The sequence below is a fragment of the Amblyomma americanum genome, chromosome 4 (assembly GCF_052857255.1).
Source record: "Amblyomma americanum isolate KBUSLIRL-KWMA chromosome 4, ASM5285725v1, whole genome shotgun sequence".
In the NCBI taxonomy this organism is placed as follows: Eukaryota; Metazoa; Arthropoda; class Arachnida; order Ixodida; family Ixodidae; genus Amblyomma; species Amblyomma americanum.
In genome coordinates this window covers 192,064,691-192,092,243 of record NC_135500.1, presented here as the reverse complement: position 1 = coordinate 192,092,243, position 27,553 = coordinate 192,064,691, and the positions used below count along the sequence as shown (strand labels likewise).

General features: G+C 46.3%; 2 protein-coding genes across 6 annotated transcripts in view; both read left to right on the top strand.

The window, feature by feature from the left end:
* The window catches only part of Ac13E (Adenylyl cyclase 13E), a 111,644-nt gene extending 103,940 nt beyond the window's left edge, over positions 1-7,704 (top strand). For all 5 annotated transcript variants that reach the window (XM_077662695.1, XM_077662692.1, XM_077662694.1 and 2 more), the window contains one exon: positions 2,545-7,704. In XM_077662695.1, the coding sequence (XP_077518821.1) occupies positions 2,545-4,434 (1,890 nt within the window). In that variant the 3' untranslated portion in view covers positions 4,435-7,704. The remainder of the gene's footprint in view (positions 1-2,544) is intronic.
* Positions 7,705-9,215: 1,511 nt separating this feature from the next.
* LOC144128902 (histone lysine acetyltransferase CREBBP-like) overlaps positions 9,216-27,553 on the top strand; it is a 66,251-nt gene continuing 47,913 nt past the window's right edge. Inside the window, 6 exon segments of the mRNA XM_077662690.1 lie at positions 9,216-9,760; positions 12,176-12,537; positions 21,674-21,841; positions 22,190-22,447; positions 22,753-23,104; positions 24,090-24,257. Of these exon segments, the coding sequence (XP_077518816.1) occupies positions 9,682-9,760; positions 12,176-12,537; positions 21,674-21,841; positions 22,190-22,447; positions 22,753-23,104; positions 24,090-24,257 (1,387 nt within the window). The 5' untranslated portion in view covers positions 9,216-9,681.

Below are 27,553 nucleotides of genomic sequence, written 5' to 3'. Positions count from 1 at the left end.
TTGGAATCCAGTTCTGCTTGTTTTGGTTTCACTACACCATTTGAAAACATAAATGAATGTGTGGCTGATTTGGACTTGCCCTTCCTTTGCGTATGTACAGTTGTGGACAAAAGTTTTTGGGATGTGGATTCCCGGTAAAAAATATTTTTCTTCATAGTCGAGCAAAGTAAGTCAATGGAAAGCTTAGCTCCATCCGCTGGATTGAACACTAGTTGACTGGATACCGAGGCAACGCATAAACATTTTTTGTCTGCGAATTCACATCCTGCAAACTGTTGTTGACGGCTGTACCTTCTACATTTGTGCCATTTTTTATACTTTGTTGTGCTGCATATTATTGGAGACAAAAATTGCCAAGTCATGTAAGCATTGAACAAACCACACTAGTGCATCACTTGACAGTCCAGCATTGTGAGATTGAGACCATGCTTGAAGTGTCCATTCCGATCTTTCTCAAGTGCTTGCTACAGTACATTGGGCATGCTGTGTTGTCGCACTGCTGTATGACTTCTCGCATCATGTCGAGGGAATAGAAGGCTGTTGCGTCGATCCAAGTGCCTCTCTGAGTGTGAAGTTTATGTATTCAGCACATTCACAATAAGTGAATGCAGAGCCATTTGGTGACAAAGTGACACGGTTTGATCAATGTTTACATGGTCCACAAACTCTTGTTCTTCATAGTATGAAAAAAGCACGACTGCGTGCCCTTTTTTCAGCATTCGCAGAGCATGCTGATGTGATTGTGTTTAGTAGCAATTCTACTGCTTTAGTGGCAAGCAGATTTTATCAAGACTATTAACTACTGTGATTTGGATTGTGCACTGGCTTATACATTATGATGAACAGTGATTACTGATGTGTGCCCGTTTGTAACTAAGTGACTACTATGCTTAATTCATACACAGGTGCACTCCCTTAGTAAATAATGGTGCTCATTGGCATCACAATTCATTATGGTATCAGATTAGGGCTTTGTCATTCATGCTTTGTTCAGCCCTCTTCCTTGCTCACTTGCACTGACCAGTGCTACTAAGACACAGAGTTGAAAGCAAAGTTGATATTATGCTATGAACGCAGAATTGTTTTTAACACAAAAGGCAGGGACAGAGGGCACTCAAATACTTGACCATTGTTAACATTCGAAGAAAGTTTATTGTCATGCGAAGCATTAGGACATCCAAACGTTACACGGAATTTAGAGGAAGAGCTGGTGAGGGGATTGAACGCGAGATCAAAGCTTTTGTTATCAGCCAATTTGGGTACAAATGTGTTAAAATTACTGAGGTTACAATTATTTTTTGTAGGGCTAACAATTCTGACTCTGCTATTAATGGTTTTAGCAATTGTGTGGATTTTGTAAATTTTACAATTAATTAGTTTCACTAGTTTGAGGTTTTTAGCGTGGTAAGTTGCCTTGTTGGTCTAATTGTGAACTTGCCTTAATGAGCTGACGAGTTGACTTGCTTCGTTTGTCTTCACGATGGTGATGAATTTACTGGATTGGGAGACAACTTAGCAGGGGTGGCTGTGAGTTGGATGGGCACAGAGGTTATCTTTTTCTTTAGATGCTAGTCCTCAAGAAAATGACTTTGAGTGATGCAATATGCTTAATCATTGATATGATATCATATAATATGTGGCATGTGCACTGCCTGTTATTTCAAGTTATGATTTGTGTACGGCAATGTTTGGGCAACATGAAACTGTGGCTTGACAGTAGTTACTGGTTAATAGCTGGCACCCATCTCATGTCCCTGTGTTCTACGTTGACATCTTATATGCTAAAAGCAGTTCAGGTTAACTAGCCATAAGCAGATCATTATTGCATCAGTGGGAGCCTGTCAGTGCTGAACAGTGCAGCATTAATGAAATACACTTATCTGAGCCGGGGAGAGTGCCTCAGCACACACATTCACGTGTACCTCATATTGGGTATTGGACTTATATTGGGCGTACGTACCAGCGGCAATAATTGAAACAAGAACAACGGGACATGGCCGCTGAGAGTTGTAATTAATTGGAGTGGTACTTACATTTATGCTCTGACACTCAAGCATTAGTGTAGTGTGATTTGTTTCACAAGTGAGCAGATGCATTATACTGCATCTGTGCAAGTTATGCAAGTGGTATAGCCACAGCTAATATTAGATTTGCACAAGTGCCTGACACTTGTAAACACGTGTGCTTATGTGAGTAAATGCAATGAGCTTCCGTTTTGCAAGGCTAAACGTTCTGTGCCTGTGCTTTTGAAGAAGTGTAGGTAAATTTTTTAACTGCAATTACAGAAAGGGCTTGCAAATTTAAATTTATGTTGACAAAAGAAGGGGTGTTGCATTAGAATAAAAAAAGCTATTTCATGGGTGCAAACACAGCGGAGCAGTTGTTCGCTCATATAAAGAAGGAAGTATGGAAGGACATGCACATGTCTGCCTTTCATACACATACCTCCGTAGTCTTCATTTTTCATATTTTACTGCCCCATATTGCAATTTCCTCTCATTCCCCTCCTCTGGTCCTGAGGCAGTCTTTTCAATGTGTTTGCAGCTCCTGGACACTCCAACACCGCTGTATGCGCAGCGGGCCAGTGGTTACTGCTCAAGCTACACTTCCGTGGCAGACACGGGACGGTCCAGTGGCTCTAGCCTGCGTGGCTACAGCATATTCGTGGACCCTGCGCTGATGCTCAATGAAAGCCTGTCACGGCTGCGCCACCTCCGCAAGCAGTCGGACCTGCAGATGATCCGCTGCATCCAGCAGGACTCGTGCACCATGGACTATTTCATTCGGCCGCCAGTTAACCCTGTGACCCTATTTTTCAATGATTCTCAGATGGAGAAAAACTACCGGCACCGACTGCACCACCGTGACCTGGCACCCACCATGGCATCTGCCTCATTCACCACATATTTCGATATCTTTGTGGCCCTGGGCTTCTACCTGATCATCATGTTTGCTTGCTTTGTGCTGTTTGATACGCCCATGTCATGGCTGCTGTTCTGCCTGTTTGCCACGAGTGTACACCTTTGCATATTCATGCTGTGCATCCGCGAAATCCTGGCCACCCGGGGCCACTGGGTCGCCGACTGCCTGGCGCAGATCTATCGCTACTGCACCGAGTGGTACCCGTGGCACGTTGTTGGGCTTGTCTTGGTCAGCTTCCCCATTGGGGCCATCTTCTCAAACTTCACCTGTGCCGGCGTCCTTTCCACGCCCGAGCGCACAAATGCCTTCTGCTACGTCGTCTTTGTCTCCCTGCTGCACTTCTGCAACTTCACCCAGCTGAACTTCTGGCTACGTTCCTTGCTGGCCACATGTGCTGGCGTGGTCCTGGCCCTCCTCATTGGTTTGCCAGCCTGTCCGTGCCCACTGCGAGCTCCTGCTCGCAATGTGACGCATCTTGAAGTCATCTCTGACCTTGGTGTAGAGTTGCCAGGCGTCAGCTTTCATCGGGATTCATACAGCTGCAATCAGTCGGCCATCTATGAGATAGTGCTTCACGTCGTGCTTAACACGATTCTTGTGTGGCTGCTGAACCGAGAGTTTGAAATCAGCTATAGGCTAAGTTTTCACGGTAGTGCCATGGCAGCTCGTGATGAACAGCGCATCCAGTCAATGAAGAATCAAGCTGACTGGCTCTTGCACAACATCATTCCCCGCCATGTTGCCGAGCAACTCAAGAACACATCCAAGTATTCTGAGAACCACCGAGACGCTGGAATCATCTTTGCAAGTATTGTCAACTTTCATGAAATGTACGATGAGTCATATGAAGGTGGCAAAGAGTATCTACGCGTTCTCAACGAGCTTGTAGGCGACTTTGACGAGCTGCTCTCAAAGCCTCTCTTCCGCAATGTCACTAAGATCAAGACTATTGGAAGCACGTTCATGGCAGCATCCGGACTGAACCCAAAGTTGCGTCGTGAGAATCCACATCCATTCACTCACCTCTTTGAATTAATGGACTTTGCAATTGCCATGCAGCAGGTGATTGAGAACTTCAACCAAAATCTGCTAGAGTTCAACTTCGTCATTCGCATTGGGTACTGCTTTGGAGATGTCACCGCGGGTGTCATTGGCACAACCAAACTCTACTATGACATCTGGGGAGATGCCGTCAACACTGCCAGCCGCATGGATTCCCACGGTGTTCCTGGGCGTATCCAGATTCCCGAGCACTGCCTTCAGGTGCTGCAGGAACTGTACGTGTTTGATTCACGGGGGTCTATATACATCAAGGGAAAGAATAACATGAATGTGTATCTTCTTGTGAGGAAAAAGGACAAAGTTTTGTACAGGATTCTTCCATCGACACAGCGGCCGAGCCTTACTACAACCACATCAGATGATAAAGACAAACCGGCTCCTACAGATGAGCAAGCAAAGGGTGATGAGGAGGGAAAGAAACCAAAAAGTGAAGAGGAATTGCCTGTGTGATGCTGCACCTGTCTAATGGCCTTGGCCCAGGTATCTTGTCAAGAATGATGGATGCCTGTAATCGACCCAACTACAATATGCAAGCTGCCACACTGCGGTCAATGATCCACACCAGTGATGAAAGACAAGAACTTGATCAAAACACGAGGTTTTGTGAAATGGCAGTGCCATGCATGTGTGTGCATGTCTCCGTGTTAGGAATACCGAAGAACTTTCAAGTGCTTTTTTTTTTTGTAATAGTACATGTATGTGTGAACGGTGATCGATGTGTTTGTTCTACTGTGAACTTCAGCTAACGGGTGTTAAGAAAGGAGTGCACGCTGAATCTCACATAGGACAGCGCTTGTTATTTAACGAGACTAAGTTACACTTCATTTCTAGTTCATGCTTTAGAAAGTCAACTGTTAAACCCAAGAGAAAGATGTGTTCATAGAACTGCATTCTCTGCCGATGCATTCTAAGCCTGGATATTAATTTCTTACTAAAATGGAAAATGAACAAAACCATGTGACAGGAAATGTAGAAATGCTTCAGAGCAGAAGAGCATATGGAAATTTTTCTTTACTATATGTTTCTGTAAAAATTTTAACCATGTTGTATGTTTGGCAGCTACCTACATAAGAAGTTCACTGGTACGTATGCTTAGGTGATTGTGATGTTCTATTGCATTTCGCTTGTTGTTGATAATGTTTTGAGTTTATACTCTTGTTTTTAATACTGCGTAACCTGCATTTGCTGGTCATGCTGCATGGTTCACGATTATTGTCAGACCATCTTATTTTTATTTTTTTATTGGAGCCCACCTGTTCCTGTTTGTTGTTGGCTGTTGTAGTTGCAGTGGATAGTTGCAGATGCTTTTTGAGTGGCTATTTTGTGACTGATGTTCCATTCTGCCATCTGCATTTTGTTATCGCCAATACCTGTTTCTTTTGTATTGTGTTGGTGAGTGAAACACTGCATACTAGTGCCATGGAGTGTGCTGTGAGTGGAATGAGTGCAAGGGACCATGTCATGTGTGTTTAATGTACTACGTGGTTTCGATACTTAAAGGCGCACTGTTTGGAGGCTGGTTGTTGCAACCGTCAGTGCTTGTGCAAGGTGTGCTGCAGATCTTTTACTGCAGCAGAACATGCCACTGGAAGGTTATGTCACATTACCCTTCTATACCTCTTCCAACAGAGTCTTGCACAGCTAGACTTTTCTTTCATTGAAACATTTACAACATGTTTGCTTGTGAACCTCAGTGGCTCACCTTTAGCCAAAATTTATTGGGTATAATAGAGTTATGTTTGCATGCAAGCTTCAAGGCACTTCTTCAAATACTGTGGTTTGGAGCAGAGAAATAATTTGTCATTTCCTGGGAAACAGAGCCTGGCTGTGTAAGAAAAGATGGGTAACACATTTTTTTCTGTCCTGATCAGTGACCTTGTTGGTATTATGAGGCACTCTATTATCCACAGGGGCTCTGTCTTGATTTTTGTAAAAGTTACAACTTGTTTAAGTGCATTTTTTGGTGAGCTTCCTAAAGCAATTGTTTTTAGGACTGTAGAGAACAATGCTTGATTTGTTCCAAGCCATATCATAAGAGCTTAAATGGGGAGAACAGTTTGATTGCAGGTGAAGCTGGAGCATGTTGACCGTGTGTTTCTGAGGCGCCGACTTTCATGTTACGGGGATAACTGTTTTTTACTGCAGCTGCAGAACCCTGCCGCACTGCAGCTGATACAAAAGGACAAGCTACATCGCCTGTGCTGAATTTACACAACTTTTTACTGGTACTAGATGTCTAGGCTTTGTACTTTTCTAAAAGAAAAAAAAAGTTGATGTTGTGCCTAGGGTAGTGAACACGCAGTCGAATCCAAAGTGTTTGCACCTCATCCTTGGGAACGGCAGCTGTCATCCCAAGCAAAGCGTCTAGTCATGTGTTCTTGACTTTCACTTAATGCTGGACAAGCAACCTGCTACTAACAAAAACTTCATCTACAAATGCGCCACGCAATTGTGCCTGGCAACTTTTGTAGCACCTGGTAGGGAAACATTTGCCATATACCTTTCAGGCCTGCGAAGGGATCTTTTCGCACCATTTTTACATGCGTGTCCTGCCTACATGTTCTAGGGTTGCATTCCAACAGTCCGGATGCACAGTTATGCCTGAAGGCTGAAACATGCCTGTTTGTAGGACAAATGGGCATCCCTTTGGCAATCAGGAAGCAACCCTGGTACCAAGTGTCTCCTCTGCTCTGCCTTGTTACATGTTCAGAAAAACTCAGTCACAAATGTTTATAGCACTGCATGCGCTTTTTTATAACGGTTCCTTTGCGGAAGGCCTCTTTTGATGACGTGTGTGTTGCCTGGTTCAATTTTGTACGGTCTGTGCTAGATGCTGTCCACAGTAAGGTACCCGGTGAAACGCGCTTCCGTCTCTGTGTGAGAAATGGGCATCCACAAGACACCTCCTGTGATCCGCCCAAAACCCACATGGCTGTCACATGCGGAGAAAGCCCAGTTATTCTAAGGTGCCAAGGATTTATGCTGCCTGCACGAGACAATGTGGAACAAGCACTTCAAATGTCACTTTGCATACACCAAAGCACAGTATTACTGCAGCAGTTGCGAGTGGCGTTTCTGTGGGACTGACTGTTTCGTGTGTCTATGCTTCTGTCTGAGCTGAATGAGAGGAGGAAAAAAAAAAAGGAAAGCTGGCACTTTTTCTAGTCATGTGAATTCTGGACCGTTCTTGTGAATGTAACTGGCCATAATTTCTCTTGTGAACCACGCGCTTTAATGTATGTGTCCAAATGGTGACCGCCAACCACTTAATACTACTTTTGCATATCATTACCTTCAATGTTGGGATCATCTACACATGTATTTGTTAAATGTGATCTTTGCCTCACCTGAAGTGTTTTTAAGGAGTTTGAAGAAGGTGGTGGGAAGGGCAGGCCATTACTTCCGGACGAGATTTGAGTGCTAGTATGTTGGGTCTGTATTTTACTCATCTGTTTTTACCAAGATCAAAGGCTTCTTTCAGTGGTTTTTCCTTGTTGAGATAAATAGTGAATGTTGATTTTATTGCAGTGTTTTTCATTTAAGAGTTTAGGCATTCAAGTGGTCACTTCGTAAATGTTCTAAAAGATTGTGGCCGCCTTCTAGGTGTATATATTGGTGATTGAAAAAGAAACATGTTATCATTCTGCTTTTGTATGTACAGCGATCTGTTTTCGTGTATATTTAGGAGATGCCCAAATAAATTATTTATTCGTTTGTAAATGGCTCTGTGCTTTTCCTTTTGTTAGTAGGACAATACTGGGAATTCCCAAGGTGAGAAATAAAATATTGGACTGGATATTTTGAGATGGATCGTCCCAGCAACAGGATCAGGAGTTTAGTATCAGGTAATTGAGAAAAAAAAGCAGGAATTCTTTTTGTGACTACATGGAATGCATGGATGGTTGTTTTATGGTATATTTGGTCCACCTACAGACCTCAGCGTGCCTTCTACTTCACCACAAAGGTGGCGGACAGCTGTTCTTCAGCAATGCAGGAATCTGTGTAACGTGATATGAAGATAGGGAAACGAACTAGGTGCTTCGCAGGTGTGGGCAGATAATTTTGCAACGGCAAAACAAATCCTGAACTTGCTTATTTGAAAAGGTTAATTGGCATTACCGCTGCCGTTAGGCTTTGCAGTCAATCGTTCCGCCTGTGCCCTGCACTGGCGGAGCACAGTGTGTTACTGTACTCGCTACACCGTGCGAAAAACTGCGAGGCACTGCATGCGGGATGTAAACTTGCAGCGCTTTCAGGGCTAAGACAGCTTAGGTGTCGTTCGCAGTTTCCGTTTGACATGCATAGCATCAGCCGTACACACTGCTAATAGAAAAGAAAGGAAATTTGGAGCTAAAGGTCATTCCCAGTTTGCGCATTCTAAAACGAGAACTGTATTATAGACTATGAGACATTCCCGCAGCCCCGCAGTTATCAGCTTGGTAGCTCATGTCGCAGAAATAACATGTAGAAAGCTAGAAAAGCTAGCAGTGCAATAGTATTAAAGACTGGATTTTTTTTGCCAATTAAACTGATTTCCCGCATGTCTGAACAACGCTTAATTCTCGCGAACCGCTACTTTCTACTCGAATCAAAACAAGGCTGCCCCGGCAATCAGCTGACGCGCGAATTCGCAGCTGAAGCAACTAGCGGCGTCACTCAAGAGAGAACAGCGGCATTGCTGCAGCCACAGCGCTAAATGGCTAGCGCTTGCGTTTTAGAATTCACTAAATTCAGCTGGTTGTAATTTGCGAATTCTACAAGAGAGCGGGAAAAGTGCACTTCTCCTTTTGAGTACTGGCAATCGATTGAATGACCGCCGCAAGGAATGCGCATCTAGGACGCCCTATCGATGATCTGACCACAATAGAGGGACGAACGTATGCATTACAGAAACCAAGGCATTTAATACGCATATACATACTCCAAATTACGGAGACGCAAGAAATAACGGCAAGCCAAGCGAATCAAATGCGAACAGCCGACCTGCCGCGCGCACTGCACTCTGGGAGGGCAGCCATTTGCTTCCCATAATACACCGCTAGGAACGTGTTTTCGGAAAATCTTCGGTACCAGTCGGCTAACTCCGGAGCGTGTTCGCGATGCCATTACTTCGAGCAGGCGAAAACGGGCCAATGGCGTTGGAGGTTGTGTGTCACGTGGAAAACTCCGGCCAATCATAGGCTTTTATTTCCTTGGCAATGTTTGCTCGGCAATCTTCGTTCTTTTCTCTGACAAGCGTAGAAAAACTTTTCATCAACAGCCGCCATATTGGATGAATAGGGGGCCTAAATTTTCAGCATCTCCCCTGCCGAATTTTGGCTTCTTTTTTCGTCTCGGCTGTCGTTTTGAGGCGGCTAATCGCTATCGTTCTTCATGGAGTAACTCCGGTAAGCGATTGAGAAGCCTTCGCCCAGTGATTGCGGCTCCGGACGGCTCGATGCTCGGCAGTACTTGCCTGGCCAGTCGCGGAGCGTTGAAGTTTTGATGGGGTAGTGCGATGCCGTAGAACACGATCATGAAGAGACTGTCCCTGTGCCTTGACCATGAAGAAGAAAATCGGACTGTGCAACCATATATTTGTGCGTGTGTTGGACCATCAGATCTTCTAAAAGTGTATTGGTATGTCGAGGGTTTAAATTCTTGATAATCTTCCCCATTCTTGAGCGCATAGGGCATCAGTGGTTTAGGCTTATCAATATGGCTGACCATCTTGTGGATGGGCCGCCGAATAAGCGGCAGAAGTTGGCAGAAACTGGCCTGTCGTCGGACAGCGCAGGTAAGCTTTGCATTCGTTTTCTTTCACGCCTTAACTGTCCCCGTGCTCCTTTCTTTCGCTGAAACTGTGTCTCGCGCTGCGGTGCTCTGTATTGATGCTTGCTCGCTTGTCGCTCGGCAGACCCATGTTTTGGCTCCGGTCCCTCACCTACTGATCCTGCTAGCGCTTGTCGTCGGCCGACCGGTGCTACGCCGAGATTGTCACTGCCCATGTGTGCTATGACCGCTGCGATGCCGTCCGTTTGGCGTGTGATTGAAAGCGTCGCCCGCGAGCGATGCTCTCCGCAGCGTACTACTTCCCCGTGCATTCGGAGGGATCGTGTTCGTTTTTTGACGGGCGCTAGTTTGTCTGAAATGCTGCGGGCGATTTTTGGCTGTTAAACTGTATGTCAAGCCTGGAGGTTATCTGCAGCTACTGGTGTCTGCTTGGCGTAAGAATCGGAACCGTTACACGCTCGCCGATGCCTGTGCGAGACGACCGCCCGCTAACCCTAATTGCGTTTAGAAAGTGCTTGAATCGTGTCGTTTGGGGGGAAATTCCGCTCCTTTTAGGTGCCGATTCGCGAGTTTTGGGCCTCGTTGATCATGCCCGCGCTCATACGACGGCTAGGGGTGCGTTAAAGTCCGTCGGCAATTTGTTGATCAGCGTATCCGCGCCCTGTCCGCACAGCGGGGAATGTTGCTCGCGTCGCTTCCGCGGCCCCGCACACTTGTTCGCGCCTGGGACGTTTTCTTACTTGTCGCGCAGCTCGTGCGTATGTCCATCGTCCGCGAAACAATCACCGTATTCGCAGCATCTCGCGCACACCAGACACCGGTCGCCTTTCTGGCGTCCGGGACGCGCGTCAAGATTAGTACCGTTTTCTTCCTGATGCCGCCGCCGCGAGCTCGACCTCTTTGGGCGGGATCGCGGCGTGCCACGAGCGACCCGATCGCGGTAATGCGCTCTCTCTGGCCTGTCTGTAGCCTCACCGCTGCCAGAGTCAGTTTAAAGCTGCCCCGTGTGTCGAAAAGCGGCACATTTATTGATAAACATACAGGGGGGAGTGGCCGTGGGAATCTCTTGCCGGAACGTGCCGCGAAAAGCCCGACATCTCCGACTGACACAGATTCAGGTTGCCGGCCGCTTCGTACGGGGTATGATTGGTCTGCTGAGCGTGGAGCGCGGGTTTGTCATGTAGCTGGACAGCCGATGCTCGCCGGGTTCAGGTGGTGACAGTAAGCGCCGATTCCCAAGTCGCACGAAACTGTGTTTGTGCGGCTCTCAGGTGTGTGCGTGCCCCGTGCTACCAAGTGTGCTTGCTGCTCTATGCTGTTCATGCTGTCTGGCCTTCCGCCTTTGTGTCAGAATGTTCCGACTCGCGTCAACAGCATGAATCCTGCGCCTCTCAGGCTACAGTAATGCAGTTGCAGTGGACACCTGCTCTATGTTGCATGCTATTTCATTAGCTTCGGTGTGCCAGCTTACGAATCTCGCTTGGCGTGCAGAGAGAGCCGAACTGCGATGTTTGATGTGTTTATATCTGTTGGTGAAACTGTTGAGCAACCTGTTGCATCTGAGAGCAATAGCACACCACACGAAGTTTTGATTTTGTTGATCTATCCATAGGTGTTTATGTTAATTATAATAGTCCAGGTTCATTTAGATCTGTGTCGCAGCGGAAAAGGAGAGAAAGCCAGTGTGGGAGTTCAAACAGTTCCAATGAGCACGTTCTCCTTCCTGTACATTATCTCAGCGTTGGCGCTGTGATTGGAATGTAGGTGCATCTTTAAATGCCGATGTCCACACAACCAGCATTATTTTTACCTCATGAGTTCATAACTTGTCACACTGTGAACTGCTGTAGTAGAAGACGTTTATTGAACAGCCAGCAACATTAGTTGGATGATTGTTTGTCAGCACAACCTCTCTTTCTGAGACATCGCTCTAGCCCATGTTCTTGCGTGGTGCACATGCTGGATTTTTTTTCTAGCAGATGCTGTAAGCATGTGCACTGTTGCCACAACATTTGCAGCAGTATTATAATAAAAGTGTATAGCTTTTCATGTGTGTAGCACAGTGCTCATGGTATTGCTAGTGCATATTTTAGCTTGTGAGCATTGGAGTGCTGCTGTTACTGGGAGAATTTTTCATTATCATTGGCAGGAAACACTCAAAATTCGTCCTTATTGCCATTTGCAATAGTGATGACCGAGAAACTCTCTCCGCATTGTTGTATTGTTTTGCATTTTGAATTGAGGCACTATATTTCAGTGCAGGTGGCCCTTTAAAATGTTGCCGCGCCTTTGGGATGCTGCAAAGTAGGTAATCGGTTGCTGTGTCAAGGTTGTCCATTTAGGCCTGTTACAGCTACCTTTTAAGTGCTTGCACCCTTTCTGATGGTGGTTTCACCCTGTGTTGCTGCTATGGCAACAGATTTCAGCCGTTTGTGGGATCTGGAGAACGAACTGCCGGAGGAGCTCATGGGGTCAGGGGGCGGCCCTCCCTTGGGCGACCTGGGTCCCCAGCCTGGTGGCGCCCAGCAGAATGGTACAGGCGGTGAAGAGGCAGCGGGCCAGCGGCACCAGCAACTCTCACAGCTGCTGCAAAGCAAGGCCAACCATGGGAGCCCCAAGGAGCTGGGCGGCACCAAGCTTCTGGGTGGGCCCCTGCTCAATGGGCCAATGGGCCCCATGGGACAGGCGCGGCCAGCACCCCCATCCCTCGGAGGCCTGCTCGGACCAAACTCTCCGCATGGAGGCCCCTCCGGAATGGTTGCACCGCCACCTGGCATGAAGGTGCGTGCAGCGTTTTGATCCTTCACTCTGTCATGTGCGTTGTGTCGGTGGTGTGCTTGCAAGAGGCTTCTGTGGCGGGGACCGACAACATCTTTGCAGCTATAGGGCAGATCCGGTGAGAAGCTATTGGAGAATTTGAAACAGTCAATGCGATCGGGATGAGGGGTAAGAAAGAGCAGGAATACTGTGCAGAGTTGTGCTGGCATCTAAATAAAAGCACTGTCCGGCAACTCCGGAGGATTTTCGAGCATTTTGAGTTGACTGTTGCATTATATTTCTTAGACCTCTCTGACCTATTCTGATGAATAGATTTCAAAATTGTGAGGACAACAGAATTTCAAGCTAAGTACAACGTCACGGATATGGTCGCAAAACCTCTTGTACATGTTGATTGGCTAAACTGGCGACTGTGAGTGATAGCTATGATCATTATTTATCGGCAGAGGCTTTTGAAAACAAGCTTGAGTTTTTTTCCTTCGGCAAACGCAGTGCAAAATATTAATGGGCGTGCAGTGCAGCATGTCGGGTCACACAAAGCAAGGTTGCCTGTTGAAATTGCTGCAACAAGGCCCTGAAGTGGGAAAATTCAAAATTAATTCTTACAGAACTAAAATGCTGCCGGGCTGCAAAATTTGGCACAGATGATCAGAAAACGGGAGAACTTCTCATGAAAGCTTTGGTAAAATGCTTGGGTGTGAAAAAAAATGCTGGAGTTACCCTTTAATTCTTCCCTTACTACTGGAAAGCAAGCTACTTCAGCGTGGTGTAAATTTTTTTTTCAGCCATGAATTTTAATTTTTTTTTTTTGCGGCACATCATAGTGTAGCTAATAATTTTTTTTCTATGATACAAAGAACAAAACACATTGCTTGCAGAAGAGAAATCTGATTTGCAAAATTTAAGAGGCTTGTGCAAATAGTAAAAATATTAAACGTATTCGTTTGGAAAACAGGATAATAAAAAATCTAGAATATGCATTTTGTGCGTTGCTATGCCAAAAATGAGTATTCAAAGTTTGAAGAACTGTTCATGCTAATATTTCTGGTCAGCAAAACAAAAAAAAGACACCAATTGCTTGCGCGTAGTTCTTTGGGATACAGTGTAGTGCCATGGTAGACACCAGGTTGTCTTGCAGATAACTGTGTCCACTAGACTGCTGGTGGCATAGAATCGTTCAGAGAGGCCCTGATAACCGGTTAATCTCCTCGGCAGCGGCGAAAATGAAAGTTACATATGAGCACCTTTCGATTGCCCTGGCTCGGAGGAGCAAACATCGCTGTCCAAACTAAAATAAGAAGAGTGGATGTCTTCGTTTTGCGCTAAGCTGTTGCTTACATCAGCAGGGTCATGTGTCGATGCTTGCAAAATTGCAAAAACACCGCCTCTGCTGAGCAGGGTCAGTGCAAGAAGAGGGTGCCACCTTAGGCACCATGCCTATGCGATTGCTCTGTGCGGACAGGTTTTGTGCGAAGTTTAAATATACTCCCTCGTGCGGCTGACGAAAATAATGATTTTTTGACTGAAGTACAGTCATTCTGCAACCTATTGAGTAGCGTTAGTTGTCCAGAAGTGGCCCAGATTGCTCAGAATGGGTTGTTTTGCACCATCGTATGAATTAATCGATCTGAATACTTGGTAAAAAAGGAGTTAAGGCGTGTTCACGCTTGGAATATGTGACACCGATGCTGGTGGTGGCGGTCGCTGGGCTGGTCGGCAGATCCTGCTGCTGATGCGCCGGTTTATTACACTGTACTAAAGATTGGTTTGGTTTATGAGGGTTTAACGTCCTAAAGCGACTCAGGCTATGAGGGACGCCGTAGTGAAGGGCTCCGGAAATTTCAACCACCTGGGGTTCCTTAACGTGCACTGACATTGCACAGTACACGGGTTTCTAGAATTTTGCCTCCATCGAAATTCGACTGCCGCGGCCGGGATCGAACCCGCGTCTTTCGGGCCAGCAGCCGAGCGCCATAACCACTCGGCCACCGCAGCGGCCACACTGTACTAAAGACAACAACAAAATGATCGATAACTGGATGTTGCCGTAGTGCGACAGGCTTTAAAGCTGGCGGTGCTAGTGAAACCAGTCGGTGGATGGACAGCGAGTCTTTAGGAGATCGGCTGCCGAACAAAAACTTCAGATTGGTGAGACAGCTGTGCGGAAAACTACCCTTGTATCTCCTTTTATCTATAAATCAAAATGAACGACTACATTTCATGTTTCCTCTTCGACATTCACCAGCAGTATAGTGAACTAGAATACTGATCTAGTGGTGTGAATGGTGGTGCGGGGCAGCGTAGTGGCTGAAGCAAAACGTCTCTTCTCGACGCGTCTTTTCCTAGCTCCGTGCCGCTGCTGCCGTGCTGGCTGTGCAGTCAAAAAGGCTCTCCGGGTGTTAAGCCCATGCATTTTCGTGCTTCACTGCTGGGGTTCTGTGTCCAAGTTCTGCATCTTTTGACAAGCTTCATTCCTTTCTGTCGCTCCTGGATACATGGGAAAACCACACTAATGGAAAGCAGGTCTTTTTTAAGCAAGTCAACAGCCACAGGACTACGTGACACTGCCTAAGTGTGTTGTCACAGTTGAAATCCCTAATAGGTTTCAAGTACCTGATGACTAGTAGAATGAGTCGGGATCCAGCTGACCATCTTATTACAATTGTGAGTCAGGTTTCTGGCTGCAATACCCATCCAATGCTTAAGCAGTTCAGAGTTACTGTCAACTGCCTTGTATCTAACAAGCTTGCCCACTCTGTTTCCATGGAAAACTTTTAGCTGTCATGCTCAGTGTCATTAGATGTTTTTAGCATGCCGGGAGCAGACCGGAGACGTATACTGGTTTACCGAACTCTCCTATGCATGCGCAGTGGCATTGTTGGGGTCGGGGGGGGGGGGGGCACTGCGCGTGCGCAGGAGAGGTCCGGTAAATTGGCAAATGTCTCTGCTAGTATGTCTCCGGTATGCTAAAAACGTCTGTTTTGGATGTAGATACTGGCCAGCAAAGTTCTCCCAGTAGCACAAAGATTCAGCAGGCACAGTGCTTAATTCTGACACTGCTACCATACCATTCCACTTGCACTGTAGCATCAAGTGACAGGTGGCTAATATTCTAATGTAGAAGCTTGGGTGGGTTGGTGGCAGATTATTATTAAAACAGCGCGAACAAGACGAGGACACAGAGACTAGACGTACACACGAGTGCTCGTGTATACGCCTCATCTCTGTGTCCTTGTCTTGTTCGTGCTGTTTTAAGACTGATATTCTATGTAGCTGCGTGGTTATCTGGCCAAAAAAAAAAAAACAGGATCCTGAAGACAGGCTGTGAAATCTGCCTGAATTTGCTTCTAATGATCAAAGAGGCAGCAGGGAATTCAAAACAGCAGAGTTCACTCGCATAAAAAACAATGGTGGTCTTCTGTACCCTCTTCCGGCCCCCCTCTACAAATAATACTTTCATGACATGCTTTAGTCTCACATGCAGACAGCATCATTGATATTGTAGAGGTGGTTAAGGGAAATACAGCTTCAACATGGCTGTCCTGGCCGCTGTGAAAATGTGGCAGCTGAGGTCACTGTTTTTTACATCACGACCCGCCTTCACTTTTTTAAGAAATTATCAACAGCAACAACCAGTGGCAAGTTTCTAAACTACCAGAAAATTATTCGGTGCACTTAGACATGCAAAGAACCTGGTAGGGTGGCTTGAACCCCAGTCTTGTTTACATTGATAAAATTTCCATTGAACTTAATTCTGGCTGGTTATTCAAAGAGTGTGCCTGCCACGAAGGCAAGATTTGCTATAATTTTTCTTATACAAATATTTGCATTTGGTAATGAAGACAAAAAATTCTCGCCTACTGTGTATTGTTGGCCTGGCAATGGCATGCACACACTGGAAGACTTGCCTGAAATTGGGGTGGAAATATTTTCAATCATGGGTAAAATTTTGTGAATAAAACGAGTTTCCGAGGCCGCTGAATTGCTTTAGGAAAAGTGGAGAACTTATTTCCGTACAAACAGGTAACGCGTATAGTGCACTTACAGATGAATCAGAGGGGTAACTCACTATGATTGAAGGTAAGCAAAAACAGCCTGATAAGAGATGCATCTAAACAACTGCCAGCCACCACGAAAATGGTGAGCATCTTGCATTGCTGTTTTTGGGTAGCAGACGACATAAAACGATGTGATTTTTCAGCATCACCCAACTGCTCAAAGGGGCATGGGGGAGTTAGGTTGAACCTAGTTAAACCAAACGGCTTGCAAATTTCTTACCTAGAGGCGTATTAGTGCACCACACCGGAGCAACGACGTGGAGAAAATTCCTGAAGCAGCAGTTATGGTGCCGCTAGAAAAAGTTGCAGTGACGCATCTGGTGGCTTTTACGCCAAAGAGCATGCAGACACCCTCCCCGCTCCTGTCATTAGATCAGTATTCTGGTTTACTGTAACCAGCGGTAGACACTTGCTAGACAATATCTTAAATTTTAGTCTACACCAGCCCCCTTAAACGATGAGTAGGCATATACTGTTTTATACATCAGGTGTATTGCTGTCGAAACTAGTGCTCTTGTTTGCACTGCCTACATCCGCACGCAAAAAGTAGTGTGTTCGTTGTGGTGAGCAAAAAATAATAAATGCTTTGCCTGCAGGCTTGTTTCCTGATTAATTTGTCATGAGCTTGATGCGCTCTTATAGGTGATGACACGCTGCGCCTTTCTTGTGCCTTCGAGCACTCGGCCACAAAACAAGTGCAGAGTAGCACATCTCCTTTTATTTTTTTCATGCGGACTACTTCGGTACCTTTCATTGCATTGATGTATGGAACAGAGTATAGTTAATTTGCAGTTTGTGATTTCAGCAATTATGGACAGCAAATTCACCTTTTAGAATGAATGCAAATGGTCATTAAGTGTAATTTTGGTAACAGTGACCTAAAATTGACGATTGCGTACATTGCAGCGCACATACACATTAAGCAGGAAGTGCTAATGCTATGCAGTGCCAGGAAGTCTGCCCTGCGTTGCTGAAGGTGGCTGGCAGTACTCGTCAACAACACTTATTGGCAGCAAACTTTTCATTATTATTAGTGACATAATATGCAGGGGTAGTTGCTTAATAAATGGCCGCCAAACTTATTTCTCGGTAAAGCGGCTTAAGGTGTGACAACGCTTTTGAAATGCCAATTTTTATTTAAAAATGATGTCTTGCATTTTTACTTGTTTTTGTAACCGCAAACATTCTTCTACCTTTTGCATAAATTTTTTCTAGCTAGTGCTGTTAAAAAATTACAGGGTAAATTGTTACTTGCACCGTATTACAGTCGCCGACCGATTTTTCGGAGCCGAACGGACCTGAAAAATGGTCCGAATAATCGAACAGTCCGAAAAATCCGTGAAGTACAAAAAAATCACTTTATTGAGATGAAATCGGCTTAAAAATGTCACTGATTTTACCTCGCGGAAAATTTTTCTTGCTGGCGACGATTTGCGCCTGTACTTGCGCCAAAGTTGTGCTTTCACTGTACACGCTAGACAGCAAGGTCACCGAATTTAGTTGGAATACTTTCCACGCTTCTTTGACGGACACGGCGGGGCCATGTTGTCCACAACCCGAGTGTGCACCACACCGCTCGTCAAACACACTCAAAGATAAGGCACTTTTCGTTCAAAGTGGCGGAACCGGACACAATCGCAAAAAGGCGAATGGATGTAACTTCTTGAAGACTGAGTGCCACTCGGTCGACGCGGTCAGAGAAACCCAAGTGACGAAACGGCGAATGGCGAACATATGAGACTCGCCGCGGTGGCTCAGTGGTTAGGGCGCTCGGCTACTGATCCGGAGTACCCGGGTTGGAACCCGACCACGGTGGCCGCGTTTCGATGGCGGTGAAACGCAAAGGTGCCCGTGTGCTGCGCGATGTCAGTGCACGTTAAAGATCCCCAGGTGGTTGAAATTATTCCAGAGCCCTCCATTACGGCACCTCTTTCTTTCTTTCTTCTCTCAGTCCCTCCTTTATCCCTTCCTGCCGAGATGTGAGATTGCTCCTGCACAATTTCCTTCCCCCAACAACCAATTTTCAACGTATGCGACAAGCGATAACTGCCCGCGACAACGTCCGCGACAAAAGCAAGTTGACGGCGATGACAATCCGGCTGCCACCTCGAAGTGTCGGAGATCGCAGGGACCTCTATTGGCAACAATGAGGTACGGAAAATATGTCAAGCCAATCCAACTGCAGTGTAAATCCACCTCAATCCAAGATGGCACCTTTTGCGCCGGCGAAAAGCCGATAAGATGGCCGATTTTGGCCCGCAGGCGACTGAAATTAGTCTAAAAAATCGAACTTTCTGACTTTTGAAGTCCGAAATATCCGTCTCGATTATGTATGTGCTTCAATGGGATGACTGACGGTGCCTCATCGATGTCCGAAATATCCTACAAGTCCGAATTACCCGTTGGCTACTGTATATAAAGCAAAGAAAAAAGGTGAGCTGCTACACATGCAAAAAGACTAGGGAAACACTCAAGGAGACCCGCCCTATAGGTATGGAGCATTTTAGCGCTCTAGGACTTTTCTGTATGCAGAAACTTGTGTATATGGAACAAGCAATTTTCATAATTATTTTTCTTAGAATGCAAATTTTTCTTTTATGTGTTTTGCCAACATGGATGACATTACATTCAGTGAAAATTTTCACTTGAAACTTGGCACGCTCATTTATTACATATTGTTAGGGCGCCCAGGCTTCGGATCCCACTGCTGATCACCAGTTGTTATAGCGCAGGGGTACACTCGTACCTGGGCTCCTTCGCGTAGCGTGTCCGAGCCTTCGGGCTGAGTAAAGATGGAACTTGAAGGTTGTGAAAGCGAAAAACAAGCAGGTTTTTACTGGCACCTGAGAGAAACTTAATTATATGATTGATTTAGAAAGAGCAAACAGTCAAGCTTCCATCCTTCCTCACCCTGCTCCTGCCTAACAGTGCTACCCTGCATCAAAACATCTGGCCATGCTACTAGGCTTCTAACAACTGGTGGCAGTGGTGGGATGCTGCTACCTGGCTCGTAACAATATCAAGGCATGCAGTGAACTAGAATTATTGAAGTTCACTATTTTTATGTTATGGCCTGTTATCTGAATGTTCGTGCTATCGAAAGGCAATTTTAGTGCGTCTTCAGTTTTATTTTTTTTAATTTTGTTCGTACTCATCGCAGATTTGGTCTAGTTCAGTGCGCAGCATAAACTCCAAAGCATGATGGTGTGCATTAGATTGTTAGCGAGTTATCACTGTTGGCGGGAGAGGCAAATTTAGCACTTTTCAGGGGAAGGCCTTATGATTAAAAAATTGCAAATTATTGTTTCGGAGCTTTATACCCACTGATATTACAATGGTATGCCCAACAATTCAAAACAGTGCAAAAAATTTTATTTTTATCAAATAAACATTCTTACTTCAAGAGTGGTGTCATACCTTAAATCAACCATTGGTTGCATCTGAGGAAGCCGATACAATGAGCCAGAAGTAGCGGTCTTGAGCGCTCTCAGCAACCAGGTTGTCAAAAATTTCCCCTGTGGTTGATTGCACTAATTGCGGCCTCATGCAGTGTTTTTGTACTGCATAGATGAGTGACTCTGCGGCTGATGCAAAAGAAAAGACATTTGTCGACAAAAGTTGAGTGTGCCTTGGAGTTCGTGCTGGTCAAACTAGCAGCAGCTCCTTGTTCTTAGCTAAGTGAACAACATTGAGACGCACCTGTTCTCATTGGTGCATTTCAGGGTGAATTTCACGCTCACCTGGTAAATACTGAGTCCTGGCGTATTTTTCTTGGGCTCTCATTTAGCGAATAAACTAAACTAAACAAGTTGCAGACGAAATTTAAGCAACGTATATCAAAATTGACAGCTGCAAGAGCCAGAGTAGTTGTACGTCTTAGATGTGGCCAAGGGGTTCTCTATTGACACCTTTCAAAAACTGCTTGACAACGAGAGTGGGAATGTCTACTAGGTTCTCAGGCCTTGCAGATATTATGGGTTGATAGCAAACTGGCAAAAAGCATCAGTGTTGGAGCGACCAGCAGCTTTGTTAGCAAAAGAAATTTTGATTTCCTGTTTTTCTTGATGCGTACACACACCGATTGAGTGAATGCATTCACCAAGTGCCTCCATACTTTGTACATTGGTTCATATTGACCAGGTTATGCAAGGGGTGTTCTATAAGTTGTCTACCTCAGTATGAATCAAAACACTGGGAGAAAATTGAGCGTATTACAAATCAATGCAATCCCCCTTGACATAAAAATACTACTAACATGTCTCATATGGTTGCCCCTGCAACAGAATGAGACTTGCTACAGCAGGAAACCTGTCTGCATTATCAGGAAATCGGTGCCCATGCAGAAAATTCTTCAGGTTACAAAATAGAAAGTAATCCCTGGGTCCTGTGAACTGTGGGTTTCAATGGTTTAGCTCTATGAAGCTGCATTCCCAAGTAGAAGCTTGTGATTTGTGATTGCAAAAGTGTGTTTGTGCTTTGTTGTGAAGCAATGACGCACTTGGCGATAACTTCTAATGGAGTTTCACTGTTGAGTGCTCACATAATGCCTTCATTATTGAACAAAAAGTGTCTCCAGTCTTTGTCTTGTACTGTCAACATGGCCACCCTTCGGTCTGTGTCTGACTTATTTGGTTGGAGGGTCCCCATTTTCAGCTCACGCTGCGCTGTAGACCTAATGCATCTGACCTCAATTGCTGCTCTTTCGTGCACTGGGAGCACTGGAGCAAGAAAAAAAGTTTGAATTGGCCGAATTTTAGAGAAGTCACGGTACGAATTAAGCGGCTTTAAAATGCATTGAACATATAGCCAGCCAATCAAAATTTTGAATTTTGTTTGAATTAACTAAAAGTATGAATTATCAGAGTTTGAATTATTGCGAGTCTACTGCATAGGTGACCTTTTGGGCGAACTGTGGCGTAACATATATCAATGAAAAAAATGTCATTCTTTCATTGGAAATAATATTCAAATTGCAATTGAAATATGCATCGACTAAAGCCTGGCAAATTTTCCACAAAATAAGATATGACACATCCACTCTCTATTTACAAGAGTGCACGGGCCATGCGTGTGTGTTGCAGGGACCTGGTGGAGCCATGGGCCAGGCGTCATTCCATGGCGGCTACAGCCAGGTGATGTCAATGGGCCAGTTAGGTCAGCCCCAGCAGAGGCCTATGGGAGCCAACCTTGGTGCCGCTTTGGGCATGCCCCCTCGCTACTCCAGCGTGGACTCATCGCAACTGCAAAATGTGAGCTGCTGCTTGCTCGTTTTCTCATATGTTCCACCCAAGGAAAGCACTTATTCACTGACAGCACTGCCTTGTCTGAAAAATGAGCATTGGCACAAATGCAGTGCGTGCCGGTCTCTTTAACAGCTTGTTGTTGGTGGAGCAAAGTTGTCTTAACTTGCGTAGCATGTTAATTTAAGCGTTTATCAGAGTTGTTTGGAAAGGGCTAGTTAGCACGAAAGGCAGTGGTAGTGCAGTGGAGTCTTGTGGACCACTTCAAACAAATTCCTTAGTTGCTGCTTCGGTGCGTGAGTGTTGATAAGGCCGTAGTTGGCTCTTTCTCCAACGAGTACGCTTATATGGGTGCAGCAACACGGGCAGCCGCCTCCCCAACAGGCACAGCAGCTGACGGGCCCTCCAATGGGGCAGGCGGCTCCCCCGGGAGTGGCACCCCCGCAGCAGCCACCCCCGCACCCAGGTGGAGGAGGCCCTCTCGGCGCTCCTCCTGCTGCCGCAGCCCCTTCGACGGCCGACCCTGAGAAGCGGAAGCTCATCCAGCAGCAGCTTGTTCTCCTGCTCCACGCACACAAGTGCCAGCGTCGGGAGTCTCAAGCAGCCAACGGAGAGGTGTGTACACTGCCTTTGGATGGTGATTGTAGTTAAGAATGATGCAGTAGAACTGCCTGGTTTCTTGCCTGACCTTTAGATGCCACTTAGCTAGTTTCCTTTTACTGCGATCCACCTCGGCTCGAGATAGCTTGTGTGCCGTATAATCTTTAGTGTGGTAAATCTGAATTTTTTATCATAGCAACCTCCAAATGATTTGTGAGCATGCTGTTTAGGACCAACTGCTGTATATCGGCCTCCCAATAGATGAGAGGTTCATCTATAACCTGATTTATGACATGGAACATGGTTCTCAATGTGCGCAGGTCCGCCAATGCTCGTTACCTCACTGCCGGACCATGAAGAACGTGCTAAACCACATGACCAACTGCCAGGCGGGCAAGGCTTGCCCCGTGCCCCACTGTGCATCATCACGGCAGATCATCTCTCATTGGAAGAACTGCACACGCAATGACTGCCCTGTCTGCCTGCCCCTCAAGCAAGCGTCGGACCGGAGGCAGCAACAGGCAGGGGCGACAGTGCAGCCCAGCCAGCCCAGTCAGGGCCCTGCACCGGCTGACATGCAGCGGGCGTACGCAGCTCTGGGGCTTCCCTACAATGCATCTGGCGGGGCTTCTGTTGGCCAGCTGGTCAACCGAGGTCAGCCGGTTGCCCAGAGTGAGTGGTGTCCTCCTGCTGCTTTCCATAACATGCATGAATTTAGTACCTGAGCAAGTCCGGCAATATACCATCAATTCATTCTGCTGAAATTCTCAAGATATGCTTCTGTGATGTCTGGTAGTCTGTTTAGTTTTATAGTGCCTCTATTTCCTATGCACGTCTAATAGTCCACTTTGCATGAATCCTGCTGTAAATTATGACGTCTTGTGTTGCCTTTTATCTTGCTATGAAGCCACCCTGTGCTGTTAATGCAGACCACTTGGATTCCAAAAGAAGGGTAGCGGGTGGGCATCTTTTCGAGCATAGTCTTCTTTTTGTCTTTTTTATGGGCAATTCTTGGTCAGTATTCAACATTTGACTTGTTATATTGTTTGGTGCTGCTGAACTTGCATTTGGTTCTACATAGGTTTCACTATTCGCACATAATTATATTTGTGCCGTCCAGAAGGTGCTTTTGTTTATTTAAAATACGGCCATTAAAATGTGTAAAACCGCCAAAGGGCTCTTGTGCATTCTCGTGGAATCCTGTTGTGGACCGGAAGCCTGACTAAGCGACAGGGCCATGCAGATACGAGCGCCTTGAGGGTTGTGACGTGCACAGCCTTCGCTAATTTAATAGCATCATTCGCAAGAGCATCCTTGTTGCAGACAAAGTTGTGGGCAGCATACTGAGTGAGATGCATTCAAGAATGGTGTGTGAATAGTGAAATCCAAGTTTGAGCCAAGTATAGATTGGATAATGGCACTAGCTGCAATGGAAGTCTAGTATCTAATATGGAAAATTTTACTTGAGATTTGTGGAAGCTAGAGAAAACAAAAGTCATGCTTTTTTTTTAATTTATCGCCATTTCTGATGTTCTCGCAGGTGTGACTGATGGGAAATTAAAATGGCCAGTGATTTTATGGGGCCAATTTCTTACTGAGAATGTTGCTCAGGAAAAGTGGAGAACTCATTGTTGGCCTGTCTCTCTTCCCTGTGCAGTGAACGACTTGCAGGTGCCTCCTGGGCCCAGCCACTGTGCCCCGCAGGATCTGCTCTCTGGGCCCAGTCCCAACTCTGTGGCCCCACCCCAAGGTGCTTCGCCAGCTGCAGTCTCCTCCATGACAGCTCAGGCACCACAGAGGCCTCCCCTGGGACCTGCCACTCAAGGTGGGGTCATCAGAAGTGGGGCTTCTATCCCGAGCGCTTAGTGCTCGTCCATATGGTGTTGCTCTGTAGCCACATTTATTTTGGAATCGCACCTTTGGTAGTATACAGGCTCTGCTTTGGGCATCTCTGAGCTCCAGAAGTGCCAATCCACCTTTTTAACAAGATGTGGCGCCCTCTAGGGAGTGGCGGAGCCAAATGTGCCTGTGAAGTGGAAAGTATGCTCGACAGCTCCCACCATCTGTTGCATGCGCCTGTTGCTAACCTGAACTGCGCACGCGCAACAGGAGCTGGTGGCTTTTTTCAACCAGTGGAGCTGGTGATGGAGAGGCACACATGCGCATGGGGGCTGTGTGAAAAAGGCGGATTGAAAACGGTGCTGTCCGTATTTGAAACAGCTGCTGCACTTTCTTGTGGCAATCAATAGAATCTGGGATGATAACGGTTGATATGAATTTGTGAATGATACAAGTTTGTAAAATATCCAGGCTGGCGTGCATTGAGTACAGTGTGCAGAATTTTGGATGTTCCAAACACACTCCCGCGCCTCTATGGATAATACTAATGTGCAATGCCTGTTCACGCATGCATTTCAGTCGGAAACTGCTGTTTTGAAAGAAAAGCCGCAAAGCACTCACCCCTCTTCACTGTCTGGGCGTGCGAGTTAGCATGTGCGAACCATTTTATTGGTCAATCTCTATCGTGGCACAACTTAGTGCGTAGGGTCTGGTTCTGTGCGATTAAACCGGCTCACCGCATTTTGTGGCCCGCCAATGTGGCGACAAATTTCGTGCTGTGTATCATCTTGCTAGCTGAACTCAACAGTTCGTCGTCTTCTGTTGACCGCCACAGGTGGCAGAACTTTTGTAGGGGACATATCGTATTTATGCGATTTTAAGTTGAAAATGCGAAGTGGGGGTCGACTTACAATTGAAACAAAAGCATGGCACCATAAATACAGGCGAGACAAATGAGATATCGGGGATGCCGCCTCACGGTTGCAATTTTATGTTTGCTCTTTGGCTCTACCCAGTGGCATTTGGGTATTCTGCGCGCTTGTTCGAAAGGATTTTTCTTTTTTTTGCCTTGCTTTTAAGAGGGGACACCCCTCTTAGAGCTATTTTCTTTATTTATGGACCAAATTTTCACTGATTGTACATTTCCATGTGCTGATTCCTAAACTGCAGTTTTCTCCTGCCGCAGAAATTTTTAGATTTATCATGGAAAGTATGTCTTTTGTTTGGAGCAAGCTTGGTTAATAAACATAAGACCTTGTGGAGAAGATTTCTATTTATAAATGATTTAGTCACCAAGGAGCGCAATAAGGCATAAATGAGCATTCTAGGACGACTTGGACGAAAGTCACAGCTGGTCAAACTTGACAGAGCAAAAGCTCAAAAAGCCAAAGGATTTCAAAGCCAGCCGGGGCTGGCTTCAGAAATTCATGAAGCGCTTCGGCTTCAGCCTCCGACGTCGCACTTCAATCACCCAGATGCTGCCAAGCAATTTCGAAGAAAAGCTGATAGCTTTTCAGCGCTACGTGCCGCAAAAGAGTGAAGCAGCAGGCTACAACCTTGGGCAAATCGGCAACGCCGACCAGACGGCTGTGTATTTTGGTATGCCAGTGGCGTACACCGTGAATGAAAAGGGTGCCATGGAGGTGAAGGTGCGCTCTGCGGGCTACGAGAAGCAGCGCGCAACTGTTATGCTGTGCTGCACAGCTGATGGACATAAACTCCCTCCTTGTATGATATTTAAAAGGAAGACACTGCCTGCTCGAGAAACTTTCCCAAGAAATGTCATTGTGCGGGCAAATGAGAAACGGGTGGATGACGGGTGCGATGGTGGAAGAGTGGGTCAAGATTGTGTGGCGACGGCGTCAAGGAACCCTTTTGACAAAGAACTCGCTCCTTGTCGTCGATTCTTACCGTGGGCACTTGACGACAACGTGAAGGCTGCGCTCGCCCAAGCGAACAGGGACCTTGCTGTTATATGTTATACCGGGCGGCATGACGAGCCAATTGCAGCCACTTGATGTTTGCATCAACAAACCTTTCAAGGATCGTCTGCGGAAATATTACATGGACTGGTTGACTGACGAAGACCACATGCTAATGGCAACGGGCTGTATCAAACGTGTATCGCTATCGCGGCTGGCGGGCTGGGTAGCTGCAGAGTAGGACGACATCCCAGTTACTTTGATAGTGCGCGCCTTTAAAAAGTGCCACATATCTAATGCGCTTGACAGTATCGAAGATAGTGCACTGTTTGAAGGTGACAGTGACAAGGAACACAGCGACGAGTCTAGCAGCGACGACGACGACGTTGAATGAGCTCAGCACGTTCGGATTCAATAAATGCTGTCCTCGCTTTTTTTGTTCGGCCTACATTCGAGGTAATATATTTTTTTGTTGGCTTCGGACTTTAGGGGGTCGGCTTAGAATCGGGGTCGGCCTAGATTCGAGTAAATATGGTATTTTTGTGCTGCCAAGGCTAACTAGAAATTACTTAAGTGTGTTCTGGCTGTTTTCTGATGTGGAAACGCCATTTCCCGTCGACATAATTGCGCTTGCAACAAGGAAATTTGCCGGAGAACAGATGGCATGGGGTGGAGGCTGGAACCCGGGCCGAGTGCCTTTGCAGTGCGACTTCCCCGAAGTTGCTGCACGTGATTGTAATAACGGCGCTGTGATCGCAGTCAGCCCCTAACAAATGATATATGCTCGTTTGCTCATCTTGTCCCTCAAAACATTCTGAAGGAAGTTTATTTCGTCGAGGTTTCCGATTCTGCACGTTGCGGGATGCCGTTTCACGACCACCGCTGGCGCCACGCTACCAGCTTTACCAGAAAGCTCGATCTATCGTGCCGTTGCTGGCTCCATGCCTAGGTATTGCTTCTTTATGTGCACAGTCACAGTTACGCTGTCTGTATGCGGCAGGAATCGCCCTGATCGCTCCTTGCCGTCACGTTGAGCACTGCCGGTGACAGCGTTATCGGGCCATCGCGAAGCTTCGACGCTTCATCGCTGATTGTAGATGAAGGGATGCGATGATGCAGCGTACCCAACACGCTTTGGATCTCTACCTTTCACTTCCTCAGGATCACTCCTCGCTGTCGCGCGAAGCATCGCCGGTTACAGCGTTATCGGGCCATTGCGGAGCGTCCTCGCTGATTGTAGACACCAGGATGCGACACTGCAGCATACCCAGCACGCTTCGGATCTCTATCCTTCGCTCCCTTTTTTGCGCAAATTGAAATATTTCGCACTTAGCGGCCGACGAACCTCACTTGGCCATAG